Raw genomic sequence first — 17,567 nt, forward strand, 5'->3', positions numbered from 1 at the left:
GAACTGCCTTAATTCTATGTGGCATTGATTCAACAAGGTGCTGAAAGCATTCTTTGGCCCATATTGATAGGATAGCATCTTGCAGTTAATGGAGATTTGTGGGATGCACATCCAGGACACGAAGCTCCCATTCCACCACATCCCAAAGATGCTCTATTGGGTTGAGATCTGGTGACTGTGGGGGCCATTTTAGTACAGTGAACTCATTGTCATGTTCAGGAAACCAATTTGAAATGATTCGAGCTTTGTGACATGGTGCATTATCCTGCTGGAAGTAGCCATCCGAGGATGGGTACATGGTGGTCATAAAGGGATGGACATGGTCAGAAACAATGCTCAGGTAGGCTGTGGCATTTAAACAATGCCCAATTGGCACTAAGGGGCCTAAAGTGTGCAAATAAAACATCCCCCACACCATTACACCACCACCACCAGCCTGCACAGTGGTAACAAGGCATGATGGATCCATGTTCTCATTCTGTTTACGCCAAATTTTGACCCTAACCATCTGAATGTCTCAACAGAAATCGAGACTCATCAGACCAGGCAACATTTTTCCAGTCTTCAACTGTCCAATTTTGGTGAGCTCGTGCAAACTGTAGCCTCCTTTTCCTAGTTGTAATGGAGATGAGTGGTACACGGTGGGGTCTTCTGCTGTTGTAGCCCATCCGCCTCAAGGTTGTGTGTGTTGTGGCTTCACAAATGCTTTGCTGCATACCTCGGTTGTAACGAGGGGTTATTTCAGTCAAAGTTGCTCTTTTATCAGCTTGAATCAGTCGGCCCATTCTCCTCTGACCTCTAGCATCAACAAGGCATTTTCACCCACAGGACTGCTGCATACAGGATGTTTTTCCCTTTTCACACCATTCTTTGTAAACCCTACAAATGGTTGTGTGTGAAAATCCCAGTAACTGAGCAGATTGTGAAATACTCAGACCGTCCCGTCTTGCACCAACAACCATGCCACGCTCAAAATTGCTTAAATCACCTTTCTTTCCCATTCTGACATTCAGTTTGGAGTTCAGGAGATTGTCTTGACCAGGACCACACCCCTATCTATATCAGTTTACTGGCATATTAAAAATGACAATGTCAATACAATGTAATTTTAACACAGCTATGTCACATAGCTATGTCATAATCATTAAATTCCTATTCAACATTGCTTTTTTTAGTCACTTTTTAATGGTGGGGAACAAAATCGTCTTAGAATCTCTATTAAAAACAGAATTAGCTTTAGCTGTTACACATGCATATACTTTGCCCATCCATGTGCTGAAGAGTAGCAAATATACAAATTTAACAGCGGTCTCTCAAAAGCTAGAAGAATCAGTTTTATTAGAAAATCTAATAAAGATTTCCTAGATACAGCCTTATTCCTTAGCTAAACATGTGTTGAACAAGAAAAACTTTGAGGGTGTTGAAGAAAAAGCACAATTTCATAATAAATTTTATCAGAGCAACTGAGGAAAACCTACAATGTACAGCCAAAGATTTGCAAGATGACCCAATGAAAGGAGGAAAAACATTTCAATGCAGAGTATAAGAAAAACTCTAGATAACTATGACCTTTGTGTCAGAGCCGAATGAACAAGAAGAACATAAAAAGCCGACTTGAACATGTTAAAATTCATTCGGGTAGACCTCTGGAGTTCTGGAAGAATGTTTTATGGAGTGATGTGACCAAGCTTTTGGACCCATGGATCAGCGGTATGTCTGGTGCAAAAAAAAAAAAGAAAAAGAAAAAGAAAGAAAGGAGAAGCTTATAAACAGAGGAACCCCATCATGGTCAAACTTGGAGGTGGACTAGCCCTGTTATGGGGCTGTTTACATCATGTCTGTATGAAGGACATCATGGATTCTTTGAAGTATCAGGCAATTTTGGCAATAATTGTGATGCCTTTGGAGCAAAGACGGAAGCTGATGATCAATGGACTTTCCTGCAGGACAGTCATCCCAAAGTACACATCCAAATCTACTTCTGCTTAGCTCAGGGATCAGTCATAGGATGTACTTAAGTGGACTGTTGAGTCTCCAGATTTAACTCTCATTCAAAATATATGTTTTTATCATTATCAATGTTTGTTAGTGTTTTGAAATCTTTTTCAGGCGAGGATTGAGCCCAGACCACAGTAGAAAGGTGACAGAAGCTTCGGAGCACTTATAGGCTCCGTTTATAGTGGTGGTTTTAAAGTTTAAAATTTACTTTCGTCATGATTCATCAATGTTAAATTTTCTGAATCATTTAAATGTGTATTAAGAAACTTTCTCTAATAGTTCACTGAACTATTACACTACAAATTTGCATTCGCTCTAGACATAGACAAAAACAGGATGTTTTTTTGCAGCAATGTACAAACACAGGATATGTGGTTAAAGTGTGATCATAAGGATAGGTCTATTCAGATCTCATTTAATGTCTGCTAAAAATAGAAATAGCTTCTTCTGGAACAAACAGCACATAGATGCACAAATGTATAAGGTCAAGTCATCAATATGTAAGGTCACAGGTTTGAGAAAGAGAGATGCAGTTTGAAGGGGAAGTCGTGGCCTAATGGTTAGAGAGTCGGACTCCCAATCGAAAGGTTGTGAGTTTGAGTCCCGGGCCGGCAGGAATTGTGGGTGGGGGGAGTGCATGTACAGTTCTCTCTCCACCCTCAATACCATGACTTAGGTGCCCTTGAGCAAGGCATCGAACCCCCAACTGCTCCCCGGGCGCCACAGCATAAATGGCTGCCCACTGCTTCGGGTGTGTGTTCACAGTGTGTGTGTGTGTTATCACTGCTCTGTGTGTGTGCACATCGGATGGGTTAAATGCAGAGCACAAATTCTGAGTATGGGTCACCATACTTGGCTGAATGTCACTTCACTTGAATATCAACCTTACAATTTCACTACACCTGGTGTAACCATTCCTGTGTTAACATTTCACATTCATCACTAGTCATCCACCTGCCTTATCCTCACCAACCCACCCTCCATCCCATTTTTGTTAATTTACACACTTATTATTAATCTCAAAACTCAATTAAGCTAATTTCACAAAAAGTCAAATATTGCAAAGATCTCATAAAACAAGATTGTACAAAACAAGACAAGATGAGAGGTCAGTATTCAAAATGCATTTATTATTCAAAAAATACTAAAACTTATGTAAAATGTAAAAACCAAACAAGCAAACACACACACACACACACACACAACCTTAATAAATAATATATATATAATAAATAAATAATGAAGGCTGTGAACTGTCCAGTGCTGAATGGAAATGGTGCAATTTAAAAGTGAATCTGACAGTTATATCTGATACAGCGATTAGAAACAGAATAAACAGACAAAACAAACATTAAATAAATAAATAAATAATAAATAATCAATAAATAGGGACGCATTTATAAATCTTAAAACTTATAACATGATGTTGTGGTTGTGATCCAGTATGAACTTCAGGGTGTGGACAATCTCTTTTCTGACAATTTCCCATGCGCAAAAACTGAAATCCTGCACAGAAAAAAGGCATTCAGCATTAGGATGTTTATTATAGAACACAAGAGATATGCTAGGACTAAGTTATAGGTTGAGGAGACGAGCGTACCTTTTCTTTCAGAGTTGAGGATAAAGTCTCGAAGTAAACCTTGAGTGAAGCTTCTCTGTTGGGGAAATCCTGTGCAGCTTCAGACTTGCTCATGATCTATATTTGCCAAGACCCAGAAAACATGAAATATTGAATGCAAAAGGAAATTACAAGTCATACAAATATCACACAGTTATTTGGCAATACGTGATTCTGATTCTCAGTTGAGGCATCCAGCTGTCAAATATTTCTGTGTGGCCATAATCCAGGACAACACGGTACAAGTGACAAGTGACATGGTGTTACTCAATGTCTGTTACAGTACGTACTACTCATATCTCTTTCTCTCTCTCTTTCTCTCTCTCTCTCTCTCTCATCTCTCTCATCTCTCATCTCTCTCTCCTTTTATATAGAAATATCTGGAATCTCCAGTTAAAGAAAAAAAAAACGAACAGATTGCTATGATGAACTAGGCCTACAACCCGACAAATGACTGGATGAGTGAGAGAAATAAATAAATGAAGACAATTCACTCCTATTGCAGAATAATAACAGTTCATATTATTAATAGTAGCCTATATTTTAATCACATGTGATTTCAACGAAGACAACATCTCAAAATGTTAAGATATCAACGTAAAAAAAAATAAGAAATCAGTTTTCTCACGCATTTGCTGTCCACAATCTGGCGGTACAGGAGGCCTCGAAACTCAGTCCACTTCTGTGCATCCCACTGGTCTGGATCATTGTAGTTCTCAAACAAAGCGTCAATACTTTTAAGTGTCTGGTAAACAGCTTTTTCAACCCCAGTAACCTGAACAAGAGTTGGAAAGTAATCAGATGTGCACAAAAGTCATGCGCAAATAATTAAAAATTGTATTACAAAGATTTTACCTGATCCGTGTTGTCAGACTCGAACGCATTTTGCGGGAAAGGTATGGCAACATTTTCCTTCAGGCACTGCACGGGGAAAAATCCCCCCTGAGACAAAATACAAAACAATATATTCTTCAATGAATATGTATATTCGCCTATTACTGAATTGTACCTGTGAAGATTCTCAGCAATTCTCACCGCAGTCTCTATCAGTGTATAGGATCTCTTCAGTAAGTCATTACGAAGGATGCAGTTTGTTGGCAAGGACCAAACCTGCGCAAAGCAGAAAAAGTTGCACAGCAGGGCCACACGATGAAGGTCCATTCTGACAGATGCCTAAAAGATCAGAGACCTTGCGAGATTAAAACAAGAATGCATCAATTTCAAGCAATAAATAATCCGATTCATTTAAATAAGCCACTTATTCGCCTGCTTACTTTGTTAATTTGTCCTTCACAACTTGATTGTCGTAAGAGTAAAGACTCACTTTAGCTCGGCATCTTATATACTGCATTTTGGAGATCGTAAAAGGAAAGTGGTAATTTTTGACGATCATTTTCTGCATCAGAAAATAAAAATGGGCTCAATTTGTGTTTTCGAGTCTTGAACCTCTGCTGTTGTGCCTACGTCTCATTCAGTGCATCTCGACTTCCCCTTATCAACGTTCATTTGAAGCTAAGACCATATGTCATAATCTCACGTTTGAGTCGCAACTATTGGTTTTAATTAATTTTGTAAGATGTATGTAGCCTAGTATCTGAGAGCCCATGGTACAATCGAATCCCAATAGAACAAACAAATACATTCCAGTGAATATGAATAAATTATGACATATGAATAATGATACATTTTGAGCTGCAAAACACTATACAGCTGACTGAAAATGTGGCATGTTGACATGTTTTTATCAAGACAGAACTAGTTGTCGACAACTTGGCTACTATTTTACTGTGCTACATCTGAATGCTTTGAAACAGATGAGCTCGACAAAAATAGCATATGTTCCTGTTAAAACATTATCAGATATATTCAAGATGATTCTTATAAATATGAATTCCCTTGTGTAAAGTGTACTCAAAGCCACCTAAAGCAATTCTGTGTCCTGTCATATAAAAACAAACAAACAAACAGCGCTCTCTTGGAAGTAGAAAAAAGGGATGAGAAATAAGTTAGAGATAAATTGGGAGGTTATACAGTGTATGCTAATAACACTTTATATTTGTGACTTACTCTATGGCCAATAACAAATGTGTGATAATCATAGATCCTTTCTCAGATATTCCTGGTCTCAAGCCTCCTACCTCTAGTTTTGCTCTTGGCCTCCGCCTGTAGTTTTAAATCAGACCAGAATAACAAATGCTCATTTATTTCATTTTAATACTTAGCTTTAATAAATAGAACTAATATTGGTCTAAAAGTAACCTATCATCATCTATTGTTTATATTATTAATAAATAATTAGAATTACCCCCAAGATATAATTTACAAATTCCTCATACTTTAGTAAATTGTATAACATAAATATCACAAATAAATTTTGGAACAATTAATTTATGTTGCCTTTGTAATAAGATCTACCTGTATTCATATGAGTATTTTATTTTGAAAGCTGAATAAGAATTCTGAAGAATTGTGCCCACAATAACAGACTGGGATTTGCCCAAGATGATGTGTATGTGTGTGTTTGAATCTTTGTGCACACTGTGCACAAAACCACATACAATCTTTGTGGTTTTAAGAAAAATTTTTTTTTCATTACTCTTGGTTTGGTTTCTAATGAAATGCAACGACTGGCAAATTTCAACCTCGTGAGTACATGGAGAGACCCCCACTGGCATCTTACCTTAGAAAGTGAAAATGAGGACAGGGAACCGAAAGTGTGTGCGAACCAAGCACTGTGCTTTTGGTTCTGCCAGATGCCTCAAATCAGACTACAAATCAGAAAGAGACACACACAGAAAGAGACACAAACAATAAAATACTAATTAACTTAGGTTTGTGACTCAAGAGGTTATTAGTGTCCTTCTCTTTATAAAGTCAAACATACAAATCTCAACATCTTTAACAGAGCTGTGTTCACGCCAGAACTTTTGATTTCTTTTTGAGAACTTCCTTATTTTACCAAAATGTGGAAATTCACAACTTTCATCAGCAATTTAAACAGCAACCATTTAAGACCTAACCAATAAGGACACTTTAAAATGAACCCCTGTTCTATTTATTTAAATGTTCATTAACTTACGATCTCTTACTCAATACAGTAATGCTTAAAACCACAAGCATTAAAAAAGAAGACAAACCAATATGTGCACTTTTAAGCCTAAACAAAGGTTTACATAAAAAGACATATTAATTACACACTCACACACACACACACACACACATATATATATATATATATATATATATATATACACACACACACACACACACACACACACACACACACAAACACACACACACACACACACACAGTCAAACCAAAAATTATTCAGACAGCAGATATGCTTTTTCACTTTTTTTACTAGTGAGTGAGGGACCCTATAGGTCATGTAAGTTAGAATAGCAAAATAAAGTAAACTGTGACATATTATACCCAAAAATTATTTATACGGTGGACAGTAAAATTGATACAAATTTGGAAACAAATATAATTTGATCTGACTATATTTTGCTTAAGTATTATCTATCATTATCAAGATGAATTTGTTCCGATGTGTTTAATTTGACGTACTAAAACAACAAAAAACGAAATAAAAATTAATTTAAAAAAATACAGACATAGAAAAAACAAAAACAACAACAAAACTACATTACAAAAAATTTTGCAACTGAATTGCAACAGATACTGCCACCTACTGGCTTTTAACTTTAGAAGCGCCTGTCAGTGTGTAAAAAGGAATTTATCATCACACAAATGAATAGACACAGGGTATTTTAGGTAAACTGTGTAACCTGGTTTTAAGGATCTACTGATATTATTTTTAAACCTGGATCAAAAATGCATTAAAAAATCTACTTGACAAAGAAAAAGCAAGTCAACCAAACAAATACAGCAAGGCAAAAGCAATAAATAAAAGAGAGGCACATATGATTAAAATCCACTGCCCCAAATATATTTTATTTAACACAACAAACAAAAAAAAATTTTTTAATGAGAACATACTAAAACCTGTATTCTAAGGTAATGCAAATATGTCAAACAAAGAGGTTGATTATACATTGCACACAAGAGATTTTGTTTAAGTGATAAAGAGATGCATTTTGGATTGCTGAAGTCCTTATGAAATGAGATGATTTTTTTGGCTTGACATCTGACCTGACCTTTAAACCTCAACCTTTGTGACCTTGGTAGTATCAGCCACATTAAAAAAAACTGAGAATTGCTTTGGAAATAGAGAATTGCACTGAAATTGGGAGGTTAACCACAGAGAATGACCGGAATTGCTACACATTATGGTCAATACCAAACATTAAAGAGAAAACTTATATAATTTTCAGTGGTCACTTATCTGGAAAACATTGGCAACTGTGTGGGTTGAGAAAGCTGAGTGGGTGTCAGGGAGGTCCACTGTGAGGTCCCATGGGAAATCCTTCTCAGTATTACTGTCAGCACCTTTAAACTCATTCCAGGAGATGTCATTTACCTACCACATAAAGTAATTGGCTTTTAGATAGCTGTCTGATTGGCTGTTGCTAAACCACAGACCAACTGGATAAGAACTGAAAGTGACTGGCTAGTTCCCCATTGCAATGGTTAATAACATTACTGACCCTGAAAAACAATAACCTTATGAGCTGATGACCAGATTTTTTTATACATTTACTTTTTTCCAAATGGAATAAATTCAATACATTATTGATCAGGATGTTCAAAGATCTTTAAGGAACACTTACTTTTATGACTCCTTCTGACTTTTCCTCTGGAAGGATCTCATCTGGATCGTACTTGATCACAATCGCTACTTTCCCATTTCCTATAAGAAATTAATGACATGAAATGGATATAACTACGGATTGCAATGTGTTGTGTGATGGCTGTGTACAGTAGGCTGTTGGAAGTATTTACCCAAGATCATGAGAAGCACCTTTTCAAATGCAGCCACCACAGCTTTGTCTTTGACACATTTCATTAGCGTCTCTCTTTTTATCAGCTTTTCCTCTGGATCTAAAGAATTCAACATTTTAGCAGATGTTGCGGCTTATGCATGTTGTCATGTATGGCTATTTAAAAAACCGAAATAAAAAAATGAATAAACATGTTAATGTTTGGTTTACAATACAAACCAGCCGTGAACAGATGCAAAGTTTGTCTTGAGGGAAAAAAATGAAGAGAGTAGACCAGCCGCTAAAGCCCAGATAGTGATAAGCCAGGTTGCGACATTTGGAAAGGCTGAGAGGTTTAGTGCTATAGAAAGACAGATTCTGCTCCGTGCTCAATCGGACCTGAAGGAGAGGTTGAAAAAGAGAATAAGAAATATATTTGCAAAACAACTTTCAACTCAAACCTGCTTAAAAATAAATCTAAAAAGTAGCACATCACATTGCAGCTTTATCTATAGCTGTAACACTTTAGGCTATGTTTTAAGGAGAACTTAGGAAAAGGCAGTGCTTATCAGTGGCCTGCTGAGCTTTGGAGGCCAGTGCCGATGAGCAGAACTTCACCAGTGCACAGAACACCAGGTTCTGCCACCGTGACAAACCTTCAACAGCTAAAGAGCTCCAAATACTGAATACATGCTCCACAGGGACTCCTAAGAAGTCAGGTGATTTTGCACTAAAAATACCTAAAAGTCCAAAGCTGACCAATCTCTGAGTTATGCAAACATTATGCTTGTGTACATTTTTGGGCAAAGGTTAAACGTAAGCTGACTTGAAGAGCAAGTTAAAGGCATATTATTGGTCATTAGTTAGATAAAAGGGAACAGTACGATGAAATCTAATAAAAATAATAATAATAACACAATACACTTAAGTTACATAAATTTAAGCCTCTGAAAATGTTGGCTGAATGTCCCAAAAGAAAAAAGTGTTATTGTTTTCGAGAGGGACTTTAAACTCGATTATATCGACTTCAATATCCATGAGATATGAATTTTAAATAAAGCCTCAACTCGGCAACGTTGTGGTTACCTCATAAAATATATGACTGAATTTAAAACGCTAGACAAAACTGAATAATCACACTGCCCTCTGCGACTTCCGTAAACAGAATCGCATTTCGCGCTCTTGGACGTCATACTACATAATGCGCTGTGATTGGATCAGTGGAAGGATTCTGAAAGGATTGAACAAACTGGAGTTTCCTAGGTGACGTAATAGCACGTTCCAAACGTTCTGAAAGCGTCCACAATAATAAAACAACATAATTTATAAACATTTTAAAAATGTAATCTTGTCTCATCCGGTTGATATGTAGAGATCTGCAACATTGCGTCGACAATTCTTTTATTTTTCTTATTATTTATTTAAATGTATCTTTTTGGCATGTGTTGTTTTAATGTGCCAATGTTTGTAGCTTAATAGCATCAGTAAAATTGTCGGTCAATTTTATCTTGCTCATTGTTTTGGGACGCATTACAGCTCATGATAGGGAACTGCAACAGATTTTGATCTGAATTTTTACTTTTAGGTGTGCACGTTAAGACAGGCAGGACAATTAAACCACACGGAAAAAGAATATTGGATGCAACTTAAAACTTTAATGGAGAAAGACACAGCGCTTGAAAAGAATACGAATGCGCTAATAATAAGAGCATAATCTATGAGACAAATGTTACATACATACACTGAAGAGTGAACCAATCCAATTTAAGACGTAACACTGATAGTTAGCCCTTTTTTAAACACATTGTCAGCACTTTGACTCAAGTCAATTAGGCCACATTATTTGAAAATATTGCCAGAAATTGCTTAGCACCACTGTGAAGTGTTATAGCCTTTCACGTTTTAAAGGAACGGCTTTAATTTCTGAGCACTCCCCAATGAGAAGAATAAATACATAGGTGAGGTTTAAATATAGGAGGGAAAAAGAAAACACAGACCTAGGCATGCCTGGTTGACATTTCCTGCATATATAAGACCAGACTGTAAACTGGTCTTAGATTTGCAGCAAAGCACAAACGTGTTCCAGGTATTGACTAGCTATACACCGGCGCCATCTACAGGGTGCAGTTGGAATCCAAGGATCTCCTGCAATTTGCAACCCTCAAGTAGGTCTCGACCTTGTGCATGTCCTTCTTGAAGCAAGCCAGCAGACGGAAGCTCTCTCTAAGGTTGTTATCCCCCATGGTCAAGTAGAATTCCTCAAAGGGCAGCGGCAGGGAGTCGTTATCATCCATGTTTGGTTGACCATCGAGACATCCCTGTACAGAAACAAATGTAAAATGATCTTATAGCTGTCTAATAAAATGTGAAGATGCTGTCACACCTCCTGGTACGAGCACTAGACACTTGCTTGTCTTTCTCACCTGGATGAGCACACTGATGCCCATTTTCAAGTCGGCCAGCTTCTCAGTGATCTGGTTGGGGTTGCCGACGGTCAGGCTGTTTGAGACGGTCCCGCTCAGGGTCTGGCTGGGGAACTCCCAGGACTCAATAAGGCGAAAAGAGACGCGAAGAAGCTTCAACATCTGAAGAGAGAAAAAAATAAATAATAAAATGGAAGGCTTCAGACCACTGGCTATTTTTTATGTTTATGCTGCCCATATTTGATCAATTCCAAATGCTTCCCAAACTATGATATGCAAAATGTGATGGAAACAGTTCATCTCTAAGCATCTACTGTGGTTGGTAACTATGTTCTTAACGATTTCTTTGATTTATAAGCCATTTACGAATAAAATTATCATCCACTTGTGTGAAAACAACTAAAATATTTCACCTGCATCATGCATGTATTGTATGATTCAATTTGTTTGATACTGTTTGTTTTATAGTTGTATATAGTTAAATAAAAACAGGGGTTTTCAATATTTCAGATTGCACAAATCCCCAAATATGATCATCCTCATAAGAGGGATCTCACCCTAAAATATAAAAGGCAGCTATATATTTATATTTATAAAGACCCAAACACATGGAAAATTAATATTATAAATATGTATAAAATATTATTTGGAAAATCTTTAACTTATATTTTGTTACTTTTATTGCTCACTGTGGTACAATATGTATTTTTATGCATTTATTTAAACAACTTTCTAATATTATTATTATTATTATTATTTTACTTTATTCTACTGGTTATTACTTATTTTAATCATATTAATGTACTTAGTTAAATCTTATTATTATTTTTATGTATTTTTATATTTTTATACTGTTTTTCTCCAGACTTTTCAAAATCCCCTTTGCGGCACCCTCCAATTCGAAAACCCTTGGGACAAAACATGTTGGGATTGAATTTTTATTGATATAGTTTACTCACAGAGCTCTTCTGTGTTTCATCTTTTCCAGTGGGCGCCTCAATGTAGTCAGAATTGCAGAAAGACAGAGGGAAGATTTTACTCAGCTGTCTGCGTTCCTCAGGCAACAGGCTGTCCTCCTTGATAACAAAAGGCAAACTGTATTTAGTGTTGTATTTAAAATTGATTCTTTATAATACATTTAACTCACTCAAATAACTAAATAATTGCATCTGACAGAAGTTCGCAGATGAGTTTTCGAAGTCCTAAGCTTCAGTTTAGTTAGTTAAAATTTCACTTTTAAAGCTACTAGTTCTGAATAGATTTGAATGAGAATCTTACAAAGTCGTTAATCATTTTTGCAGCCAGCTGATGCAGGTGTTGCACACGAATGACTGCATTATTGAAGAGCCGCTGGTTGTCTGATGCTCTCCCCTGGTTCACCAACAAACTAACCAGCACCACCGACAACAGCACTAATGCTAGGAGAGGAAAAGATTGAGATTTGTTTTTCATCTGAAACAGTCTTGTTTCAAAGCTCCTGAAAAAGTTACCAAATAACCAATGGAATCAAGATTTTGAAGAAAAAAAATTGAAATAAAACATTTTTATCCAATTTTGTTATCCTATTAAAACTATAAAATTACTTTTACAGGTAAGAAAAATAGATATAATTCATATATAATAAATGAATTAAATATATAACTAAATAGGGATATTTAAAAAATAAGATAAGATATCCATGTCCTAAGTACTACAAATAACATGCAACAGAAAGCATCACAGACATACCTCTAGCCATTTCGCTCAGGGTAGACAAACTCTTGCAGGCTAAGTTAAAAGCTTGTGAATGTTTGCTTTTCTGGCTCAGGTACTGATATTTATATGTGGCATGAACATGTTTTGATTCATCTTAATGCATGAGAGTTGAAACATGAGAGTTTCCATGAGAACTATGTTTTATTAAGCATTGCTGCGTGTATACGAACCAGTGCAGTGGTTCCGGTCATTTATGTGTATGGCTATTTCCATGACTCTGGGATGATGTTGGAGACAAAGAAAGGTCATCATTTTATTTATTGAAAGAAATAATATTGATATGAAAGAAATACAACAGCAAGTTTCCTCTCCATGTGAAAATTTGGAAAATTGCAGTCTTATTATCTTATTTTCTGAAAATGTTTTAAAAACCACTTTTATATTTGAATCCGGTGGTTGTCATTGGCACAGCACTAGTCTATACAATAAGAAGAAGCATGTAGCATTGCCACGTCACCGGTAAATGGTGTCATCTTCTTCCAAAAGGACATGTTCTCAATATATATGAGAGGAAATCAGGTCATATACGTGTTTGCTGTCACTGTGGGGATGCGGGAGCTGTTGGCCTGTGTGTAATATTCAGCAGTCTTGGGGGTGTGAAATGTCATAGTTTAATCCCTTGTGGGAAATAACAGAATACAATCTGTTTATCTGAACCTCATGGCTGTTTCGCCTGTCACGTTAGGTTATCGGTAAAGGACATTTATTAGTTCGATAACAGATTAGAAACATCTGGGTCATATTTTACTAACAAATCAAAAGAAATAAAAAGTATAATTTGCCTAAAGATAATGAATGCTGTTGAAAAACATAATATTTTTCTTCATTGGGAGCTTATGTTCTTGACAATTAGGGCCATTTAAAATCCCACTGTCTATTTAAATATAAACAGTATTATAGTTAAAATTGATCATGTCAGTTTATGCTGATTATACCTTTAACATTATACCTTCCACTTACTTTTTTTTTCTTTCACTTAACATTTCTTATTAACAATCAGTTAAAAACAATTGTGGTGCTTAATATTTTTTCTGGAAACTGTGATTTTTTTTCATGATTTAATTAAAAAAAGTTCCAAAGAATATAATTTATTATAATTTTTATACAATTATAAATATTTTTTTCTGTCATTTTAATCAATTTAACGTATGATAAAGATATGTATCCATTTCTTTCTTTCTTCAATATTTTACCACATACTTTTGAATGGTAGTGCATCACAGTTTCCACAAAAATATTAAGCAGCACAACTGTTTTTAAAAATGGATTATAATAAGTTTCTTGAGCAGCAAATCAGCATATCAGCAGAACGATTTTGTCATCCTGTGAAACATGTGACTGGAGTAATGATGCTGAAAATTCAGCTTTGCCATCACAGGAATAAATTACATTAAATATACTGAAATGTAAAATAATACTTTTAACCTGTTAACCAGACCCCCCTTAATGGGACTTACAGCTGAAAATGACCTACCCAACTTAACCTTAAATTACAATAACATTCGTTTTTTGTTTTGTTTTTTGCAAAAACATGCAAAATACAAATGTCCAAAAACATCCAAACTTTTGACCACCAATAGATGTGTGTGTGTGAATATATATTACATACATTTTCTATTTTTATTATCTACTGTATTTATTTAATTTATTCATTTTCTTTTGATTTTGGGGTATAAGATATGACCGCTTTGTGAGATTCACACAATATTCATGTAATATTACTCTTTTTCCATATAAGATGTCTATATAAGTGTTTTCCCTCATGGGTAAGATAATGATTTATAAGACACCCGCTCCATTGGGCCACACTGAGCTCTTCAGATCAGCTTGCCAGAGAAACATCTACAGAGAGAGAACAGAACTGAGAGGCACCACAGACATTTAAAGACTGTAAGTTACTTCCACCCTGTGGTTACAATCGGAATGGAAGCAGGTGCCAGAGAAAAATCCCCCATGATGCCTCAGCTGTTCATACGGGGAACTCTACTGCCTGAACTTGGTACCTGTCAGTCAAGTGTGAAAAAACCAAAACTCCTCGAAGAAAGCTTTGTCGGGTGGATCTAGGAACACTATCATTCCTCCACATACCAACTTGATAAGGAATAGTAAGAGAAATATTATATAGTGCTGCGTTTTGTGTGGGAATAGGTTGTCATTTCATTTCTAGCCACAACATGGCGCCACTAAATTCAAGATATTTTCTAAAGAAGCTGTATTCAGTACATTTTTCGAGCTTGAATGAAATTTCATGTTTGAGAAGTTTTTTTACCGAAACAAAAATAGCCATTAATGAATCGGAAGTCTCTGACATTCACAAGAAATAGCTTACTTCCGCTTTGAAAACTAAGGTGGATAGCACTGTGAACACCTTGAAATGTTGATTAAAGCATTGAAGGGCTCTAAAAGAATGTTTGCAATTAGTTTGAAGTATCCTATCAGTGATTGTAATGGAGAAAATGAAGATAGTTCCATCTGAAGTTAAGGTGAGTTGGCGCAATACTGCTACGATCACATATCTAAGTAGACAGCTTTACATACTGGACACATTTATATGACAAGTTCTGTAAAGAGAACTCTGTCTACTGACTCGCTTCCGCTCCTCTGGCCGACAGAACGGATATGGGATATCACCCTCTACTTACTATGTATCTTTTTTAAAACTTTGGCTTTTTTAGTAAGACGTTGTCACAATCAGACACACAAAAATGAAATAGTGTAATGGAAGCATGAAAATCTTGGCCGCTAGATTAAAGTCTGTAGAAAAAGTCAGACTGAACCGACGGCATTGGTGTTACTAGCACCATAATATACACTTGACAACCTTTAGGCAAAGAGAAGGCACCTGGCCCTGATTAGATTCAACTTTATTGTCATTGCACATGTAAGGTACCATTATGCCACCTGCTGCATGTTCACCTTTGACCCTTTCGTTGTAAACTCGTCTTGAACTTTTGACATCATTGATCCACTCCTGGCGTTAACTTTTCTGCACAAACTCACGACCTGTATTTCTGTGTCCTTAAACGGTTTGGGGACCAGGATAAGCTGTGCTCTTCCTTTAAAGCAAACTCCACCTTGTTCCCACTTCTCGTCAACTCTTGTTTCAAAGGGGGCGATGTTACACATCTACCCTGGAATGTACTGACTCCATCCCACCCGCTCTCTGATTCCACAGGCTACTCATCACAGTTTTGAGTCATCTCATGTTGCATCTCTTCAGGCAGCTGCGGCTTCTTTGCTTTGGAGGCACCACTCGTTGACTGGACGAGCTTCTCCAGTGCTTCCTTAGCTTACATAAAGGCTGCATGCACACTTGACCTGAACAAAGGTTTTTGCATCCTAAAAGTGCTGAGGACTGAGTAATGCATTCAGTAATCAGTAATCACCTCCAACATGTTCATTCTGAAAAGTTACCTAATATAGACCGGATCTGTGACTTAGCGGTTAGTGCATATCCTCCAGACGCAATGGTGTTTGTTTGGATTAATACGGTTCTGGCCTGTGTTGTGTGTCAATCCTTTCATCACAATAATGTCCTGCCCCCTTTTTCTATTGATAAACAGCCCTTAAATAAATAAAGCCCGACAGAAAGCGAGAGAGAGAGAGATAGAGATAGAGAGAGAGAGAAGAAACTACCAATGTATTCAGATTTTGACTATTAAAAAGTTATAGTTAACAACAGAAGATGACAAAACATAAATGAAATAAAAAGAAAGTTAAAGGAAGTAAATGTTTAATACGGTGTACATGTATTTTGATTATAATGATTTCTTTATGCCATATGTGTGTCTCACTGGTTACCATGAAACAAAACAAATGCAAGTTGAAATTGGTTTAAAATATCTACTTTCAGTGACATTGCAAATTATGAGGGTTTATTTCAAGAATATTCTCTCCAGTAATAAACCCTCGACACAGAGTGTGTCATTCAGATGGCAGTGAGAATGAATGAGCATAGCAACACCACGCGGCTTCCACTCGTCAGAGTGAACACACTGAACCGCCTGTCCTGAGGTCACGCTTCACAGCTGACCTCTGACCTGATTTGTATGCGTGGCACTTGGGCTGCTGTGATCCAGGAGATGCCGAGGTAGTTCTACGATGTCCAGTGAGTGGCATGTGTGCCTATGTGTATAGGTTTGAATGTGTGTGTGTGTGTGTGTGTGTGTGTGTGTGAGTGAGAGAGAGAGCTAGAGAGTCACTAATGCCTTGTCTGAAGTACTTGAAGCCTTATTTACTTCTACAGTACATGCAGTTTATTCATTTCAACAGATATTTATGCCTTTTGACTTTAGTCTTTAAAGTGTATTCTGGGGTAAAATCATCCAAATTATATTTTAAATCTGATGGACTGTAAAATTAATATAATAAACCTGTTTAAATGGCATCTCAATACTATAAATAGAAAGTATTTTGAACACAGGATGGCGTTCGTTTGCCCTATAAGCTGAACAATTTGCAACAGAAAAAGTGACAAGCAAACAGCAGTTTGGAAGTTAAAGGAATTATATGATGCGATTTTTAAATGTTCCTTTCTCTTTGGAGTGTTACAATCTCTTGTAAAGAAGATCTATAAAGTTGCAAATACTACAGTCTCAAATCCAAAGAGATATTCTTTATAAAAGTTAGCCACGCCTTCCTAAAACATCTCATTTAAAAATACCCCCACATGTCTATACCTCACTATGTGGGAAGTTCCCTTTCAGTCGGTCACGTTCTACGTTACGTCAGAAAGAGACTGATGAATGGGATCTCGCCCGAGAGCCCAATCACCTTCGAGTGGTTACAAAACGAGCCAATGGTACGCCGAGTACCTTGTATAGGTTTGGTGATGCTCTGCGAGCTCCGCCCCACAGAGCGGTATATAAGGAGCAGCATGAGCAACTCGC

The 17,567-nt window shown here is 36.6% G+C and overlaps 2 protein-coding genes and 1 pseudogene across 2 annotated transcripts; all 3 read right to left on the reverse strand.

Annotated features, from left to right (window-relative positions):
• Positions 1 to 3,312: 3,312 nt before the first annotated feature.
• On the reverse strand, positions 3,313 to 4,856 carry ifnphi3 (interferon phi 3). The gene is made up of 5 exons (XM_059557253.1): positions 4,652 to 4,856; positions 4,472 to 4,558; positions 4,245 to 4,391; positions 3,599 to 3,694; positions 3,313 to 3,504 (listed from the first exon to the last, which is right to left on the reverse strand). Exons 1-5 carry the CDS (start codon positions 4,775 to 4,777, stop codon positions 3,412 to 3,414), a joined length of 549 nt encoding a protein of 182 aa, XP_059413236.1. The 5' UTR covers positions 4,778 to 4,856; the 3' UTR covers positions 3,313 to 3,411.
• Positions 4,857 to 7,280: 2,424 nt separating this feature from the next.
• Positions 7,281 to 9,538, reverse strand: LOC132148561 (RAD52 motif-containing protein 1-like; annotated as a pseudogene).
• Positions 9,539 to 9,939: 401 nt separating this feature from the next.
• Positions 9,940 to 12,700, reverse strand: LOC132148961 (somatotropin-1). Its single transcript, XM_059557798.1, has 5 exons — positions 12,652 to 12,700; positions 12,202 to 12,341; positions 11,883 to 11,999; positions 10,924 to 11,085; positions 9,940 to 10,818 (listed from the first exon to the last, which is right to left on the reverse strand). The coding sequence occupies exons 1-5, from the start codon at positions 12,659 to 12,661 to the stop codon at positions 10,615 to 10,617; spliced, it is 633 nt and encodes a 210-aa protein (XP_059413781.1). The 5' UTR covers positions 12,662 to 12,700; the 3' UTR covers positions 9,940 to 10,614.
• Positions 12,701 to 17,567: the final 4,867 nt, after the last annotated feature.

Source organism: Carassius carassius, chromosome 9, assembly GCF_963082965.1.
Source record: "Carassius carassius chromosome 9, fCarCar2.1, whole genome shotgun sequence".
Classification (NCBI taxonomy): Eukaryota; Metazoa; Chordata; class Actinopteri; order Cypriniformes; family Cyprinidae; genus Carassius; species Carassius carassius.